The 19,071-nt window shown below is 37.9% G+C and overlaps 2 protein-coding genes and 1 long non-coding RNA gene across 17 annotated transcripts in view; all 3 read left to right on the top strand.

The window, feature by feature from the left end:
* LOC109108070 (protein TALPID3-like) overlaps positions 1-11,183 on the top strand; it is a 69,101-nt gene extending 57,918 nt beyond the window's left edge. For 10 of the 13 annotated variants that reach the window (XM_042773625.1, XM_042773622.1, XM_042773618.1 and 7 more), the window contains 3 exons: positions 4,348-4,544; positions 5,352-5,387; positions 8,289-8,376. The gene's annotated coding sequence lies outside the window, so the exon portion shown is untranslated. Of the gene's footprint in view, positions 1-4,347; positions 4,545-5,351; positions 5,388-8,288; positions 8,377-11,060; positions 11,133-11,156 lie in introns of those variants that run through there. The other 3 variants (XM_042773614.1, XM_042773613.1, XM_042773615.1) reach the window with 3 other exon arrangements.
* A 28-nt stretch (positions 11,184-11,211) lies between these two features.
* LOC122148134 lies at positions 11,212-13,930 on the top strand. Its single transcript, XR_006162104.1, has 3 exons — positions 11,212-11,239; positions 11,778-11,887; positions 13,824-13,930. It is a non-coding gene; the product is annotated as an uncharacterized LOC122148134 (long non-coding RNA).
* A 381-nt stretch (positions 13,931-14,311) lies between these two features.
* LOC109082673 (protein TALPID3-like) lies at positions 14,312-18,807 on the top strand. Of its 3 annotated transcripts, none has more exons than XM_042773631.1 (5): positions 14,312-14,513; positions 15,608-15,881; positions 16,547-16,623; positions 17,226-17,352; positions 17,941-18,807. In XM_042773631.1, the coding sequence occupies exons 2-5, from the start codon at positions 15,866-15,868 to the stop codon at positions 18,081-18,083; spliced, it is 363 nt and encodes a 120-aa protein (XP_042629565.1). In that variant the 5' UTR covers positions 14,312-14,513; positions 15,608-15,865; the 3' UTR covers positions 18,084-18,807. The 3 variants fall into 3 exon arrangements, with proteins under 3 accessions (XP_042629565.1, XP_042629563.1, XP_042629562.1); XM_042773629.1 differs by having other exon boundaries at positions 17,899-18,807; XM_042773628.1 differs by having other exon boundaries at positions 17,896-18,807.
* Positions 18,808-19,071: the final 264 nt, after the last annotated feature.

Here is a 19,071-nt window from a genome sequence, read left to right as displayed (position 1 = left end):
TACAAGTATGGGAAGATGGTTGGGGCATGTTGTTCTCAAATGCATGTTAACGTGACCCAGACTCAGAGATGCAGTCGCAGATGCAGAGATTCACTCTGAAGCACGCAGCTCATATTTATTTAATTAAATCGCAGCCTTTGTGATTTGATAATTACACTATGCCAAATTGAAATTTTGGTTACATTTCAAATAATCATGCAGCCGTATTTATTGCTATGACTTCTTTTCTTATATGTTGCAGGGGTGCAGCTAAGTTTTATCTATATGATTTTGCATCAGGATTTTGTCTGTGATGTCAAAAAATGGCTAAAATACATACACAATTGATGACATCGTGTTTGCTGTACGGTGTCCATTAAACCTCTGACCATTCTGAAACAAAGACATCTGACGTGGCATGAATGGTTGCGACAGCCTCCACATGCTGCAGTCATAAAGCGTCTCTCCTCTGGCTGGCTCTGAGCACATGCCAGCATTAAAGAATGGACTTAATTAGGCAGACGTTTCAGTGGTGTGAGTTTAGCTCTTAATTACGGCTGCCTCTCCACTCGTTAAAAGCCTTCCTATGCCGCTCTCGTTTAATCACTGCACTGTCTGTCAGGGACATTAATGCCTTTCTATTACACTCTCATTTTCCCGCTTCCAATCACTGCGAGCTTCATCTCAGGTCCAACCTTGTGCGGTTGGAGGTAATTCTGTTTATTAGCCTGAACAGCCGTATGAATGAAAACACCGTCATGCTTTACAAGGGCACTTTTTAGAGCAGTAATTACAAATAACCAATTGAAAACATTTTGAAAGCGTTCATATTATGAGTTGATTATTTTCTTATATCCTGTCCCCTCTTCCTTTTGAGGATTATGACCTCCTGGCACCAAAACGATCCATTAGTTTGCTAACAGCTGAAATGCTGTCGTTATTTTCTGCAATTGACTGAAGAGGTAAATAAAGGGATTACAGAAAAAATGGCAATGACGAAACACCTTTGCTCTGCTAAAACTGTTTACAGTATTCAAATGTTTCCCAAATTGTGGCTCAGGGTATTGAGAATGAAATGAACTAGCAGAAAATGGTCTAGTAATGTTTGAAATGGCAGGTGGGCATTTTGTGGGCTGTTGCCTGTACGCTGGACTGACCTCTGATCCGAGCTATGCTAGAGTGAACAAAGACTCACTAATCGCATCTGCAATGCAGTGGCCCTGATCGCCGTCCTAGACACTGAACTCCCTTCATGGTCATATTAAAGTGCCTTTCACTACTAGATGCATTATTGGAATTCTTCTAAGGAATAACTGCAGCTACAGTGCTGTTATAATGTTGTTAAAATATTAGAATTAAACATTGGCTTTTTTTTTTTTTTACGTTTTTTTTTTTACGTTTTTGTAACACTGATGTTAGTGCATGTGTCTGAAACAGACACCTACTGCAGAATTGTTCCTGAAGTGACAAGAAGTGTGGACCCTTAGACTTACTTAGTCTAGAGTATATGACAACCTACTAACTAGACCAGTGTCATCCTCGTGGCTGTTCTGTTTCCTGTCACACTGAATGTGTGAATGAAACCCAAGCGGAAAATTCCAGACTTTCATTAAAAACCTCCCAGCCACTTCTATATTAGTATCTGTGAAGGAGAGAGTCCAGATCGGGCCAGCCTGGATTGGATTGACTCGCCAAGGCTCAGACTGGGTCTCTGGAGGGCTGTAGATTAGAGCTGGTTCAATTTCCCTCTCTTCGGTGACTCTGGGGACAGCAGTGGGAATTGTGGAGCACCCCACGGGAATGGTGAGAGAGCCTTTCATCTGCTGCAGATGTTCACAGACGGCCCCCGAGTCTCAGTTACAGGCGAACGACAGCAGGAGCTCTCCGCAAATCTGCTTAGCAAGTTCTGCACTCAGAGAGTAGAAAGTGGCAGTCGAATCAACACAGCAGCGATCAAGGGAAGTCAGAGTTTATACAGTTTACAGCAGCATTCCCATTTTCAGTCAAACTCAGGAGCTTTTATGATACTTTTTCTTTCTTTAAGTTGTTCTATCTATATCTATCCATCTGTTTATCGTTGTCTGTCCATCCATCAATCCATCCATCCATCATCATTCTGTCTATCCATTCATCAGCCTATCCATCCATTGTTCTAGCTCTGATCTAGCTATCGTTCTATCTATCATTATATCTATCTTTCCATCTGTCATTCTCTCTGTCTATCCATCCATCCATCCATCCTGTGTCATTCATCCATCAATCTATCTATCTATCTATCTATCTATCTATCTATCTATCTATCTATCTATCTATCTATCTATCTATCTATCTGTCCATTTGTCTGTCTGTCTGTCTGTCCGTCTGTCCATCCATCCATCCATCAATTCATCAGTCCATCCATCCATTGTTCTAGTTCTGATCTAGCTATCGTTCTATCATTATATCTCTTTCCATCTGTCATTCTGTCTGTCTGTCTTCTGTCCATCCATCCTGTGTCATTCATCCATCCATTGTTCTATCTATCTATCTATCTATCTATCTATCTATCTATCTATCTATCTATCTATCTATCTATCTATCTATCTATCTATCTATCTATCTGTCTCTCCATCCATCATCCATCCATCCATTCATCACTCTATCTGTCCATTCATCCATTCATTCATCCATCCATCAGTTTAATTCCTCTTCCTTACATTCAAATTTGAATTGCAATTAATTCTCAATTCATTTCTGAAATATGCACTACTCTGTATGTATGTACCATCTCTTTTCATTTCTTCCCCAAATGTATTATTGGTTTAAAAAAAGGAGTCCTTGTGAAGACTCGTAATTCACACACTGATTTAAAATCATATATTCACTAGAATAAAATATATCTCACGCTCACCACAGCTTGCTGTCTCTGAGGTGAATTCCTACACTTTATTGATTGTAGACGAAATTGCTCTGGTGGTAGCCCCAGTGGTGAAGATGTGACTTAATTTGTTGCTTTAAATTGCATGTGGTTGCAGAAGAGGGGGGTGTGCGCACATATTTAAGTGCATTTATTTAGTTTGAATCATCTCATCATCGCTCTCTCCATCTTCTTTCCCAGGTCTCCTGCTGCAGTGTCCTCAGATCCAGTAAAGTCACTGATTTACATGTTCTTGGATGTATTCCCAAGCATTTTGGGGGCTGTGAATTCTGTCCCTTCTTTCGGGTCTTTGTTTCCTTGCACGCCTTGCGGCTTCTCTGGTTTGCGAATAGCCCGTAATAGCATCTCTTACTGTCCATCATTGTGCTGATCAGTCCGATCTGGTTTCGCATTTCAGAGCGCACACTCTTTTGAGGTTCTGGAATACAAATGCCTCCTTTCAAGCTTTCTTTTAGCAGATCCCACATGTTTGCTATCAGAAGTATTTGTGCATTCCAGATGAGTTAGTGCTTCTTGCTCCTGAACCACTGTTTGGATGCCCTTCAGCCAAATTATGGAAATCGTAAAGCTTATGTTTCCCCTGCTTTGCATGGAAGGCTGGGAAAAACAGATTGTGGCACTCACAGCAGATTTATGCTAATGCAAGCCTCCTCGTTCGCAGTTAATGTGCCGAGGCCAGACTCACGTCTCTATGTAATGGGGCATGTGTGTCTATAACATGCCTTCCTGCAAACGGGGATGATACAAACCCACTCTAGAGCACTCTGGCTGAACCTGTTTCTCTCACGGCCCCGCTGCAGAACAGATGCCAAACATGTTGGCATGCCGTTCAGCCAGATGTGTGCAAATGTGTTTTGGGCTGACACAGCACTTTAAAGTACAGTGGATGTCCTTTGCAATCGCTCTGTGGTGTGTTGAGGGATGAAGTAATGAGTAGGTGTGTGTGTGTGGGCTCCATCTGCAGGAGTGCGTCTGTCTTTAATATCCCTCTTGCGTGAGTATTAGGGTCGCGTTGTGCCTCGCCTGTAAACAGCGTGTTGATGTTATCTGCGCTGCATCAGGACGATGGATGTGCAGACTTTAGAGGCTTGGCAGAGGCGCGTTTAGGCTGCCGGAGTGTATTCCTTGTGCACTCACGCATCCTGTGGAAAAAAGGGGGATGGAGATTTTGTGTTTAATGTTGCTTCTAGTTGTTCTGATAATGTTTCACTCTGCAGACATGTTCACGTATCCCCAATGCATGAATAAAAAGGTGTTGTATAGTTCAATCTTTTCGAAAAACACAAACCTGTAATGTACAAGACCACTTCAAGCAATGCAAATTCAATTTCACATGTCATTACTCTCTGAAACGCAAATCATGCAACACAATGCAAATAATGCAACACAAATGTGGCTTGCTATAGAACCTATAACCTTTTGGCTACAATCTAATATCATGGTCTCTCTAGGTAAGCCCAGAGTGGACGGCCAGGCCCCGGTGCCTTCAGGGATCATCATTAGCGACAAATCAGCAACCGTAACAGCCTCCTTCCCTCCCATCACTGTTCCTGAACCCAAACCTGCTCCTGCTATTCGGAAACCCAACACCATCTTACTGGAGGTCCAGTCAGAACCGAAGAGACGGACCCCACAGCTCCAAATACAGGTAAGAGCTGTAACATAGAGTAGCATCTTAGTTTTACATTTTTGTTTCTTTTACAATTAAAAGATTATTATATTAATTAAGAATTTGGACAGAAGTAATGGCACTGTGTTATAACCAATTAGTATGATAGTGTGAGCCAATAAATAGTTTCTTCCTTTTAAATCTGATTTTGTTTCCAACAAGCCATGATTGTGAGTTTTTGCTTGGTATTACACTACTAAAAGTTCGGACTCCATAAAAAAAAATTAAAACAAAGTAATCATTTTATTCAACAAAATTGTAAAGACATCTATAATTTTACAAAAGATTTTAGTTTCAAATAAATGCTTTCTATTTATCAAAGAATCTTCTATCACTGAAAAATGTATCACGGTTTACACAAAAATATTAAGCAGCACAACTGTTTTCAACATCGATAATGAAAAGAAATGTTGTTGAGCAGCAAATCAGCATATTAGAATGATTTCTGAAGGATCATGTGACACTGAATACTGGAGTAATGATGCTGAAAATTCAGCTTTGCATCACAGGAAAAAATAACATTTTCAAATATACATATATATGAAAAAAATTTCACCAACCACAGACTATTGAATGGTAGTGTATGTTTATTGCATTATGCTGAATAACTCTGCCCACAGTGAAATGTCATTGGTTCAAAAATCACCCTCCTATGAGGTATATGTTTATCTTCATATATATTTTGATTTTGTCAGTCAGATTTTCACTTTCCTACTGCAAGCTGAATGGCTATTGTTCCAAATGCTGTTTTTAATAAAATGTATTTGTGTTTTGTTTGTGCTCCAGCATGCTGTACTACTATAAGGGTCGGTTTTGTTCCAGGTTTGTATTTCTCATTGAACTGCCATTGATTTTTGCCAAGCCGTGCATGCTTATGCGCTCGTGCTCTCAGAACCTGCCCGAGCGGATGAAGATGGATGAGGTGTGTGCGTTTGCGTGTGTGTATGGAGCTGAATGTATAATGTTTCAGGGGGGACTTTTGCCGGCAGCGTTTTCTGCTCTTACTCCTCCAATCCCGACCTCAGCCATTCACATCTGGTTGCTAGGCAACAGATGCAGCTCCGTTGCTTTTCTGTGGGTTCGTTAGCAGATTCTGAGCAAGCGTCTAGGAGGACAAAGCCTCTCTGTGGTCTGCCTGCTGATGGTAGCATCAGAGCAGTCATTACAGCTCTCAGGAAGTAAGCGACGATACGCATCTTCTGTATTCAGGCTAGAATCTGTGAAGTTAATTTATGGTTTCCTTTTGACTATGCATTGAGGTTGAGTTCACAATCAATCACATCAAAAATATAATTTAAAAATAAAAATTAACACATTTAATATTTTAAAAACTTAAAATGCATTTCTATATAAGTAAATAAATATAATTTTTTATAAAATAAATAATTTCTTTTTTTTAAATAAAGCTTTAGACTGTTTTTAGAATATTGTAAAGAATATCATGAAAATCATGTTTAATCTAGCTTGTGTGTGTATATATATATATATATATATATACATGAAGAATCTTTTTTATTACTATTGTTGTTGAAAAAAAAAAAACATTTATCACAGTGTATTTTATCATAATGCTTTTGCATGTTTTTGTTAAAGCAATAGACTTTTAAACATATTCAAATCAGATAGTTTACAAACGGGTGCAAACACATATGTCTTCCTCTCAGATCCTGTGCCTGATGCAGCTCGGCAGAGGTGTTCTGGTTTGCCAGCTCAGCATGGCTGCGTTCAGCACTCTGTCTTTGCCCAGTTAATGCCCATGACTCATCAGACTGGCAGAACCCAGATTCTACCCACACACAAAAAAAACACGGGCAAGGACAGACACACAAACCCACAGATCCTACCGACACACTTTGAATCATACACTTCAACAACATACACTTTCCCACCAGGCCTGAGGACTGTCAAACAGAGGGAATGCAATATGACTAAGAAGTCTCTCAGTGATTGCGCCTAAAACATATTATATCTCTGTCCTCTAAGACTTTTTGAGTGCATTGCAGTCACCACTGCCTCATATTGTTACAAAACCCAATGTTGTTCTTTGATTTTTGTAGACCTTGCAGACATGAATAGTTCACCAAAACTATTGTTTTTGTTGTTTTTAAAGGAAGGATCTTCTGCTCACTAAGGCTGCATTAATTTAGCTAAAATACCGAAAAAAAAAGTTCATAATATTGTGAAATATTGTTACAATTTAAAAATGTATATTTTAATATTAAAATTAGAGGTGTAACGATATTCAAACCGAACCGAAAAACCGCGATAACGTTACACCACCCACGATACGTCTCGCTGTACAGTACACTTGATCTTGAACCCTTACTTCCGAATGGTAGTGAAAGTCGACAATCAATTATAAAGTTCGGCGATCATTAATATACAAATATTTCACCGTAGAATGCTGTGGTTGACTGTTCAGAAGCAAATATCTCAGAGAGTCATGTAATAATTGGATGCAACAAATGTAACAAAAATTTCTTCATTGATTATCCAGGATGAAACCCTATAATTCAACTCTAGAAATTATATTGGTGACGAAAGTCACTTTTTAAGTGTGTTAGCAGGACATTTCAACAGAAACATGGTTTATACTGCTGTCTGTCTCTCGTACTCAGCACTCTTATACCCTCATGATCAGACCAACTCTCACTGTTACCATGGAGACAAGGCTTAGCTGCATGAGACAAAGGCCTGAAAAACTGATGCATGATTTTCTCTTTCACACACACGCACGCGCACACACACACACACACACCTCTTAAACAGTTGCAGTTTGTGTCCTTGGACTGCATGATTCATTGAATCTTTGTAAGGATTAATACACCCTTGAATCTCTCTTACAAGATCAGAGGAAATGACATAAGTTGATGAGACAGCGTTTTATTGTGTGTGTGTGTGTGTGTGTGTGTGTGTGTGTGTGTGTGTGTGTGTGTGTGTGTGTGTGTGTGTGTGTGTGTGTGATTAGTGTCATGTCTGCAACCATTTGAGGATTCATTTAAGGAATTATTATTATTATTATTATTATTATTATTATTATTATTATTATTATTATTATTATTTATAATAGTTCACTTATAAAGGACAAATTCTGTTAACATTTTCTTACCCTCATTTCAATCCAAACTTGTATGACTCTCTTTCTTCAGTGGATCACAAAAGGAGATGTTTTGAAGAATGTTCATGCTCCTCTTTTCCATACAAATGGAAGCCTACAATGATTGTGGGCTGTCAAGGTCCAAAAAAAAAAAAAAAAAAATACTGCCACCATAAAAGTAATCCCCATGACTTGTGCATGGTCATACGATAGCTTTATCTAAGGCACAAACTGTAATTCTTCCATCATTTTTTAAACTGTCTCATAGAAAAGCATGCGGGTGATGACAGAATGAAAGAATTTTCATTTTTGAGTGAACTGTACATTCATTTCATTACAGCTTTAAAGGAAACAACATATCTTTTCTTTAGTATTGATATACATCCGAGTAAATTTGATCTGTAACATTATGATCTATAACATAGATTCATTTCCATTTCATGGCTACTTTAAATCCACACTACCCTACTTTATGGTCAAGTATCATATATGTTTCAACCTGTCATCATTATCCTTATTAACTCATACACGTACACATTTCTAATCTCCCCAGCCGTTAATGAATTTTGTAATTTCCAGACACTGCATTGCTTCCTGACCTCTGTCTCCATATCATTGCCTCCCAGGCCGCCAAGGAACTGCATGCTGGTGAAGATCAGGAGGAAAATATCTTTCCCGGAACCAGTTTCTTGGCTGTAGCCGACATCAGCCAGGTACATTCAATTAAAAGCACATTTCAGCCCACACACTCACTCGTAATGCAAAGGTCATTTCACAACCTGGTGTCCACCCTGAGGGTATCATCCCCGATCCAGTGTTTCCTACTTCATTCCCATTTGCATTTTGACCCAGCTACAAATGCCCATTCTCCACGTCTCCTCCTACACAGAAATATTGGCCATCAACGGCTGAGTGCTCCAATAATGAGATTTTCTGAGCCAAAGGGTGAAGGAGAATAACGTTTTCTTTAATTAACAAAGACCAGAGAATGAATGAGAGTTTAAAATATCATTCATGGGTTGGGGAAAAATCTAATTACAATATACATGGCTAAATTGGCCTTTCAGTGAATTGATATCGTAGGGGTGTGGTGCTGTATTGCCGATATTAGTCTTTGTTCCGTTCAGGAATTCTGCTCACATCACAGCTCACTCAAGCATACACACGGAGACATAAGCCCCTTATATTTACCGCTAACAAGAAGCACAGGATGCCCGGCGTATTGGGCATTAAGCCGATTCTGTCGCTCGGTCGTACAAGGGCAAGGCGTCAGTTAGCACTGAAATAGCATAGCAGTCATTAGGCGGGAGGTGGAGGCAGGCAGATCTGTGCTGTTCTCACAGGCTTTTATGGAAGGTGCTGGGAAAAAGAGTGTTTATAATGAGAATAAGGAATTCTGGAGGGGGTTGCGTTCCAAATCACATGAGCTGTTCCACAGTGACCCCTTTTGGTCTGTAAGGGAACATCATCCACAGATGAAGCCCGGTTTGATCTGATCTCTGGTTAACAGAGGTTTTGTAATGGAAGGAAATGATTTTTCTTAGATGTTTGGCATTAGAATTTGAGTGGTTGGATTTTGGGAGGTTTGCCTCAGAGATACTTTAAAAAAAAGGTTGGCAAAAAGCTCATGTTCATTTTTCCTAAATACTTAGACTTTGTGCAAATTGGAGGCTCTATGTCAGTGGTTTTCAATGTTTTTGACTAATGAATATTGTCCAAGACCATATTCAGTTCAGCTGATATTCATTTCTTTGGTAATTTTTTTATTTACCCAAACTAGTCATGGTAATATATTAAAATAATAAAATATAATAATCGCTAGTGTTGGCAATATATCAAAATAATAAAATATAATAATTGCTAGATTTGGCAATATATTAAAATAATAAAAAAACATTGAATATAAATAATGAAAATAGCTTTTTAAAAGTAATGAATTTACATGTTTTTTTTAATCATTTGTGATTGAGATTTTAATAAATATATACTTTTTAATCACAGTTAGCAATTTCTCAGGAGTTTCTACCTGATGAAATATTTTAGAGCTTGACATAAAAATTTCCATAAAGTTTCCTAGATCTAGATTTTCCAAGACCATAGGAACTACAATTACAATTGCTGACAGAACAAATTAAAATAAATATTGTTCCATTTTACGTCTTGATTTTCTATATTTCACATCTATAATATCTTTTATCATATTATAAAAAATCCTTTTTCTTCCTTCAAATAAATAATAAAAAATCATCTTGCGGCCTCCTGGTTGAAAAGCCCTGCTCTATGTGATTGTATAAGGCAAGCATCACTGATTATTAGTGCTCACACTTAAAGTTAGAGATTTGAACAAACCCATACAGTAGCACTAAGTATTGAACATTATCTTGCACCATTTGCGCTACAGATGTGTCTTGTTAAAGTTATTACTTTTCTAAGTGGTTTTTACCTGGAGGATGACAAAAAGGGTGAAAAAATTCTTGCAACCTGCCAGAATACCCCAGCAAGAGAGCTTTTCATGAGCAAACATTACTCCCTATTTTCTTCAGATTATGTTAAAATCTAGTGTCTTCTGTCTGCTGGCAGTAGTGTGACTATAAAAAAAGTCCTTCTGACTCTTTTCATTTTGACTCTGTAATTGTTCAAATGGCAATTAAGTTCGAAGTTATGAGTCCAGAAACACAACATTTTCCAAACACTGAGCGCAATAAAAATTCAAGCGTGTTGCATATAATTGAGCAGTTTTTCGAGGACTGGCATGTGTTCGCCCCACTTGTAGTTTTCCCAAAGACCAAATAAAGGCCACAGCTACTTAAGTCTAGACCCCAGTGAACAAGCTCTCTCTCTCTTGGACTGGAGGCACAGATCATTGCCAGCTCCTAAAATGTCATTCCTCTAAGTCTCCAGTGCCTCAGCTTTGGCTCGGTCAGTTCTGATGGAGCCATAAACTTCAAACGGGCTCAGCGCCCGACTGGCAGAATGCATTTCTCTCTCTTTTTCCTCTGGCAGATGGCCACTGGAAATGAGCTAATCGCTCCTTACACAGACCTCCCTGAGTCCTGGCCAAAGGAATCTGAACATTATCCAAACCAATGACCGAAATGTTGAAAGCTGGCTCGCGGATCCAGCGATGGAATTAAACATCCCCCTTTCTCTCCAGCCTCCTTTTCTGTTAAGACTGCAATGACCACTGTGAAACTGCACACAGACTAACATATGTTTGCAATTACTGCACAGTACATGGTGTGCGCTTTTATTTCCTGTCACTTGTGTTGAAAATTCAATGTCTGATCCAGTAAGCTGTCAGGGATATTTTTGCTGTAATGGATTGTCAATAAGTCTCTCAGAAAGCCATATGTTTTAGTATATATATCATAAAACTGCTTAGACTGTGTTGAATTCAGGAAACAAACAGTGGACTTCCAGACTGTCCTATAAAGATCAACGGGCTGCCGTCTCCTCCAGCTGCTCTGTATCACGGCCCGGCGTTTCCTCCACAGCCTTCCCAGTGCACCCCTCTGACCGAGCCCATCCTCAGCACCATCCAGCAGAGAGAAACCCTGGAGAACAGGCTGCTCGATTGGTGAGAGTCCACTATCTGTGCAAATATCATCTCCTGCACAGATATGACCACAAATATTTAATGGTTCACACAAAAATATTAGGCAGCACAACTGTTTTCAACATTAATAATAATAGGAAATGTTCCATATTCCACCATATTAGAATGGTTTCTGAAGGATTGTGTGACACTGAAGACTGGAGTAATGATGCTGAAAAAAATTCAGCTTTGCATCACAGAAATAAATTAGATCTGAAAATATATTCAGATAGAAAACAGGACTTTTAAATTGTCATTTTTTACAATATTACTGTTTTTGATCAAATAAATGTAGCCTCAGTGAGCACTTATCTCCAGTTTGAAATGTAGGTTTTGTAAGTCACTTTAGATAAAGCATTGGATCTACTAAATTACTTTTTGCTTACTAATTGAATGTTCAGACCTAAATTTAGTTATTTTTTTGTTGCATCCGTTGAAGTATTCATTGGTTGGATTGCTAATGACATGCTATCATCATCATAGCATAATGCCACTATAGCACTGTTTTCATCTCTCATAGGGTGGAGCAACAGCTCATGGCCAGAATGATCACTGGAATGTTCACTCAGCCCATCCAGACTGATCCAGCCAGCCAATCAGAGCTGGAGAATAGTGTGACATCAGGCATAGGTGATAATGGGTTATTTTTAATGTTTATAATTGTGACTTTAGGCCTCACAATGTGACTTAGTCTTATTTTAAACTCTGTGAGTTTGGTGTTAAACATATTTGAAAGCTCCCAGTTAAATAGCTATGAAGTTTGTCTGTCTGCGGTTCAACCATCATACATCATCACCAATTTACCTGTGTGTCTGGTCAATGTTCAAAATCAACAACACAATCAATAAAGCATGACATAAACCAGCAAGAATGGTCGAGCTGCACCAGGTTCCAATCTATAATCTCATCATTTTGATTCATAGTGTCTATGAATGAGAGCAGTGCATTTCTCAAGCATGTCAGCACGCAGCAAGATTGTATTTCCTCATTAAAACACGATTGCTTGTGCTCAGCCCCTCTACTCCTCCTCCGCTCCATCCTTCCATCTCCGTCACGTCACTTCTGCTCAGTCGGCGAGGAGGTCCTGCCTCATTAATTCTCGCTTTCGTTTAATAGAAAGATCAATGATGTATCAAATTTGCAGAGGAGGCTCGCAGCAAACTGTTGTCAGCATATTCGCAGACTGACTGGACTCTTCCTCCTGTAGAGGAAATGTATATATGTTTGAATGCAGACAAAAGGAAACGAGGCCCCTGCCAAGAATGTCAGTTCTGTATATTAGCTTTTTAATACCACCGGTCCAAAATGCTTACGGGTGCAAGAATTCAGAATAGGCTGGATGAGAGGTAAAGCGGATCTCAAATTGGTTATTTAAAATTACTTTGCTGGCAAACTTAACTTGCCAGAAGGGCTTCATGGGAAAACTTCTGAATGTTGTGGGAATGCCAGATTTGCAGATATTAAGTGCATGCGTTGTTATATTTGGATGCACATTAGGAGTTTTAGCTCTTTAAATGGATGTGAATTTTGATATTAAATAATTGCAATGACCTTGTTGAAAGTGGTGTGGCCTAGCTGTTTTAGATCCAGGTTTGAATCCAGGGATGTGTGTCCTTATCCCATTGCCCAAAACACATTGCATATCTTTGTCAATAAAAAAATCAGTGGTAAAAAGAATTATTTAGTCAGCATTTATCAGAGCCATAAAGTTATGTGATAGAAAATCATGTTAGCTCCATACTCCATCCTCAGCCCTGTCAGAGGACAAGAAGTAATAAAAATATACATTTTAATGAATTTTATTATAAATTATATAATACATTTCTGCTTTCATATTTTGGGGTGAATAGTTACTATTCTTAAGTGGGCTACAATGAATTGAAAATACTGAAAAAGTATTTTAAAGTGTAAATCATTTGTTAAATATGCAATAACATGATTTAAGACTGTGAATCAGAATTGATGCAAATGCTTTCACAGTCAGCCTTTCTTCTAGTCTCATGTGAAATAATTAGTTTTTTAATAATTAATTAATTTTATAATATAATTTGTTTTGTTTTATTTAACAGTAGCATCACTAATGTGAAAATGATTAGACGGCAACAGTTAGTGTTGGTCAGTTAATTTAGATGAATTTGTTATGTGTTTTATTAGTTCTTTTTTACATTTTTATTTAGCTTAAATGAATTTTTATTTCAATGATTTTTATTTTTATTTTACAATGACAACACTGATGTGAAGTTAGTATTGGTCAGTTATTTTTGTTATATGCTTTTGCAATTTTTTATTTTTAAGCTTTATTTCAGCAACTTTTATTTATTTATTAACAATAACAGCACTTTTACTAGGATTGGTCAGTAATTTTTTTAAGGTGGATCTTAGGAAAGAGTCCATTCTGTCATTAAATTGCATCAGCCTGCTCTTTAAATATCAGCATTGAAAAACCAACTTTAGCTGACCGCTGCTATGTACTTTTGACTATAACCTTGGTAACAAAAGATGCCAAACCATGTCCCACGTACACCAGGTAATCCTTCTCTCTCTGTGTGTTTGTGTGGCAGTGGAGGCCGCAGGTGGTGGTGGGCTTCAGTTGTTTGTGGAGACAGGGGTAAAAGTGGACTCTGAGCTCATAAGACACTTTTGCAGTAATGCTGGGACAGAGAGAGATGCAGATAGCGCCCGCTGCCCCTGTCCAAACACAGGATGCTCAGGAGGTGCTGGCATCTAAACACACTCTCATTCATCCATGATGATGATAATACTTTTACTACTCTAAATGTGGTAATATTGTGCTAATATTGTAGGAGGTGTCTACAGTACCAACACCAGCATCCACTCCTGAGCCAGACTTGACGGAGCCGCTGCTCCTGTCAGAACCCCTGATCTTTCCCAGCATCTTTCTTCAGCTTTATCTTCCAAAGAAAACAATCAAGGATCTGCTTCATCAGGTCTGACAGTGATTTTAATTGAATATACCAAATCACTCGCCATCTATTTGTAAAAGTGTTAGCACACATCACTTGGCGCTACAACCATTCTGCCTTTGTTTCAGGTCCAGACAGATTTCCTGTGGGCACACCGGCTACCACACCAATCCATCTCCCACCAGGGTGGCCACACCCTCACCTCCTCCAGCCAATCAGAGCCCAAATTCAGCCAGCCTGCAGAACCACCCATGGGGAGGAACAGAGCTCCCCCTGGAGGAGGAAGAACCACACAGTGAGAGGCAGGAACAGCCTTCAGCGTCAGTGTCAGTGTATGTCTAAATATTGTTTCATTCTGCTTTATTCTTGCATGAAATATTTAGGCAAGGTAGATAACACATGCACTATTCATTTTATTTGTGTAGAAAAGCAAGGGCTGCTATTAAAAGCTATTAATCATGTGGAGAAAGTGTTTATTTTTTACTCACTTTCTGTTAGTAGCAGAAAATAGGTAGTATTTGTACCTCTTAATGTATAGTAGGTCTAGTAATGAATTTTGTGAGGATGTATATTTGAATATATATATATAGGCCCACAGTGCCACCTGGTGTTAACAACAGTAAATATATGACTGATTGTAGAAACACTGGACAAAAGAAAGAGATAATCACTAGAAACACAAATATATTATTTCGTTTGATTTTATGTTTTTTTAACATCACTCACCAGCACTCAAAACCGCCTGTTCGTTTAGAATAAAATAAATATGAAACTTTTAACTTATGTGGTCTTTAATTTAAAATCATCTATTTTATTGGGATTTAAAGCTGTGTTGCTACTTTTATAGATATAGATGTGTAGCTATGTATGAAAACGTTTATAAAATCAGGTAATATGAAGGTCCTATTTCCATATTTCACCTTCTTTGGGATCAGAAAGGATCAACACAGACTTTATTAATTAATTTATTTTTATACCCATATCTTGTGTCTTTTGTGTGATGTGTTAATTCAGTGTGCCATTCAAATTTTAAATAAACTGTTTGGGATTTTTAGCTAATTGTTCTCTTTTGAAGTAGGTATTGTTAGCTAGCAACACCTGATGCATTTAGTTCATGTCTGATATGTAAAAATCTTATTAGGACCGTTTTCTGTAGTAGGTTGGGCCTTACATTACTGAACCATATAGATTAGTAGGAAGCAGTTGTTATTTAGTATTTCATGACAATTTTCTGTCCTCTCTCTGAATCTATGAAGTAAAAGCTGTTGCTGCTACTTCACCTTTAAGACTTTTACATGTAAATGACTGTTATCTGTTTGTATGGTTGTATGTAATGTTTTGTTTCTGTGTCAGTGAAGACATGGTGGAATATGTGCCTTTGCTAAGCGTTTCACTCACTAACGCCCTCCATCTCTCTCACACGCAGTGTGATGTCTGTAGCCCAGGAGGACGATGAGGAAGAATCAGTCATCCATTCATCTCCACCTCTCCCTTCCAAACCCAAGACTTCTCCACCTCCTCTTCCTCCTGTGAGCCAGGAACCTCCTCCTGCTGCCCCCCTTGAATCCTTCTCCTCCTCCCCCTCCTCAGAGGTGAGCAGCTCTTGTACCAGTGTGACTGTCCGGAGACGGAGACGCCAGCCAGACACATCTCAGAGGGAGAGCTGCTGCTCACTCACGGCCAGATGGCGGCAGTCAGAGGTACACGATCGGTCCAACACACACTCACACAGCCAGACTGATCCAAAACCACACTGGCTGTATAAGCAGCTGCCTTCTAAGGACAAAATAGAAGTTTATAAATGAGTGGGCAGCATCTCACAAACCCACAAGCCTGAGTGTATTAACAGTATATAATTTTTGTATTTTATATCTTGTTTTTGAAAGAATGATTTCTGAAGGATCATGTGACACTGAAAACTGAATTCAGCTTTGCCATCACAGGAATAACTTACATTTCAAAATATATCTAAATAGAAAACAGTTATTTTAAATTGTAATAGTACTTAACAATATTGCTATTTCTACTGTATATATTTTTTTTTTGATCAAATCATAATCAGAAGTTTACACACACCAGGAATTTGTCTTGGTGTAATAAATAAAAATGAACAGTATGGTTTTGATAAGTTATTTACAGATGTACAGTCCTGGGATGTGTTATGTATTGTTCAGCCTCGTTGAGTATATGAGACGTCTTTCAGAAACATTAAAAATCTTTTATTCCAAACTTTTAATTATATATATTTGTTGAATTTGCCTTCAATACTTTGTAGTGTGCCTATGATGCCTACATTTGTTGTTGAGATTATAGGCTCTTTTTTACGCATTTTGTTTTTGAAAATGCAATTTGTTTTCTTCCCCAGTTCTGACAGAAGAAGGAGTCCTTCTGCCTAATTTGATGACCAGCCTGAACAGTTCCCTGCATGGAGTCCAAGATATGGTGAATGTTTGAACGCAAAGAGTCTTAGCAACAGACCCAAACACTTTTCTGTTTCCTTACCATTTATTAAACCAAATGGAATGAAATAATAGGACTGACATTTAAAAACAAAAACACAAAATCACATCTTGGTTTTAGAATATATCAAAAAAATATAAGATCAACACCAACCAATGAGAACTGGGGAGACATCCAGTAACACTGTTATTGCTGATATAACAATCATCTGTGATGATTAGCAATGCGAAAACCACTAAATCTGATCAGTATTTCCATTTCATTTTTGAAAGTGGAAGTGTAGAAAAAACCTCATACAGTGATAGAATTTACATTTATGCATTTAGCAGACACTTTTATCCAAAGTGACTTACAGTGCATTCAGACAAACATTACCTAACAAACATTCCCTCCCAATCAAACAACCCACAACCCTAACACAATCCAATACAACTGAGCCACAGGAACACTAATTGTTTCAGAATTCATTATAATTGTTAAACAACACATTGTTTAATAAAATAACCACCACTAATATTTTCCAGGTGTATATACATTAAATCAAGTGCACTGATTTTATACAAACTCTTTGGTCTTTTTGTCAGGATTATGATCCGCCCAGTGAAGGTCAGGTGATCGGAGCTCCACGCCTTCCTGCTCATCATGATCCCGTCCTGTCTCTGTTGGCCAGAATGGAACACGGCCTTGTTAACCAATTAAAAGCAGCCAGAGGTATCATGTGACTTGACTAAAGCTTTCACATTCGCTGCTGATGTTCAAATCAAGAACAAATAATTTTTTTTGAACTAGTTCTTTTGAAAGATTTGGTCAAATTAATTTGTTTGTGAAGCTGATGTGGAGAGCATTTGTAAATTACTCCATTGTGTGTGGGTATAGAGAGAGAGGCAGTTGTTTATTTATTTATTTGTTTTATTATTTATACTCAAACTAATAATTTTATATATATATATATATATATATATATATATATATATATATATATATATATATATATATATATATATATATATAATATTACATAAATGTATATAAAATATAAAATCATTATGTAAAAAATTTGGAAATATTTACGTTAAATCTTTTTAAACATGAAGAAAAAACATTAAGCTATTGCTGTCAATATTTTATAAAATAATTGTAATTATTGTCAATTGTTTTTATTATTACAGAATTTGTATATAAATTTTCTCTGAACATTTCTGCAAACACTAGCTTATGTCTTATTGACAGATTGCTAGTTCTGCTCTTATCCAGTAGGTGGTGCTAGAGGATGTTTAAAAAAAGGACACATGATCACAGGGTCAGAGGCCGCTTCTGACGAGCGCAGCGGAGATTGTGCTGACCGGACACTCACTCATGGATCAGCAGAGATACACACAGCTCAGGACCACAGAGATCTCACCACACACCACACTCTCGTCACCTGGACAAGTGCTCGCTGACCACATGGGTAAAAACATCACTCAGACAGTCAGCACACACAGACTGCACTTTTACAACAGTAAATAAATAAATAAAACTTGACTCAGAATTGATTGACTTTGTTACGTCACTTGCCTTAAGCAATAACAGTTAAGCCAGTGTGATATGTTAAAGGTTTCTATGTGTGACGCATGTATTGCAAACATATAAACATCATTTCAAATTTTTACATTGTTATTCCTGTCGCAATTAATCTCTTGTTTTGCCCATCAACTCCTGCAGCCATTTGGGTGGCCAAGTCCCCTTCCTGTATGGCTTTGGCAGTGTTACTGGCCCTCTGTGGGTCGTCTCTAATGGGGCATATCTCACACTACCCGTGTTATTTGGACACAGGGAATTAAGCTGTTTTTGCTTCAGATTCTGTGTGAAAGAGCGAGCTGAGGCTGACACAGGGGAAGCCAGGCGGTCTGGATACTTCATCAGAATTCAGGCTCAGGGAACCAGGCGGAAACGAATCCCATTCCCTCTCTGAGCATCCTCCTCTTGAACAGTGTCCAAACACAACCGCAAAGACGCTGCGCTCTCCCTACTAATGCTTAATCGATTATTCCCTTCGCAATGTGCGTCCTTCTGCTGAACTTAAAAATTAATCTAAAGTAGAGATCGACTAATAAAGTTTTTTTATTTAATGCTAGAAAACTTACGATGCAGAACTGATATATAGTTATTTTATTTGTGCTTTTACATGCAATGCTTAATAAATAACTAATAAATAACCATTGAATTCCATCAGTAATAAACTATCTGCATTATTATTGATGTAATTTTATGGTTATTTATTAGTTATTTACTTGGTATTGCATTGAAAGCAAAATAAATAAATAAAATAATTACTACATATCAGTTCGGCATTAATAATAATAATAATAATAATTATTATTGTTGTTGTTAGGGAATATTAAATAATTTTCTCAACTTTGTTTCCTCATCGTATGAATTTTATATAAT

Source organism: Cyprinus carpio, chromosome A17 (assembly GCF_018340385.1).
Source record: "Cyprinus carpio isolate SPL01 chromosome A17, ASM1834038v1, whole genome shotgun sequence".
Lineage (NCBI taxonomy): Eukaryota > Metazoa > Chordata > Actinopteri > Cypriniformes > Cyprinidae > Cyprinus > Cyprinus carpio.
The sequence above is the reverse complement of the archived record's forward strand: the minus strand, read 5'-3'. Positions and strand labels throughout refer to the sequence as shown.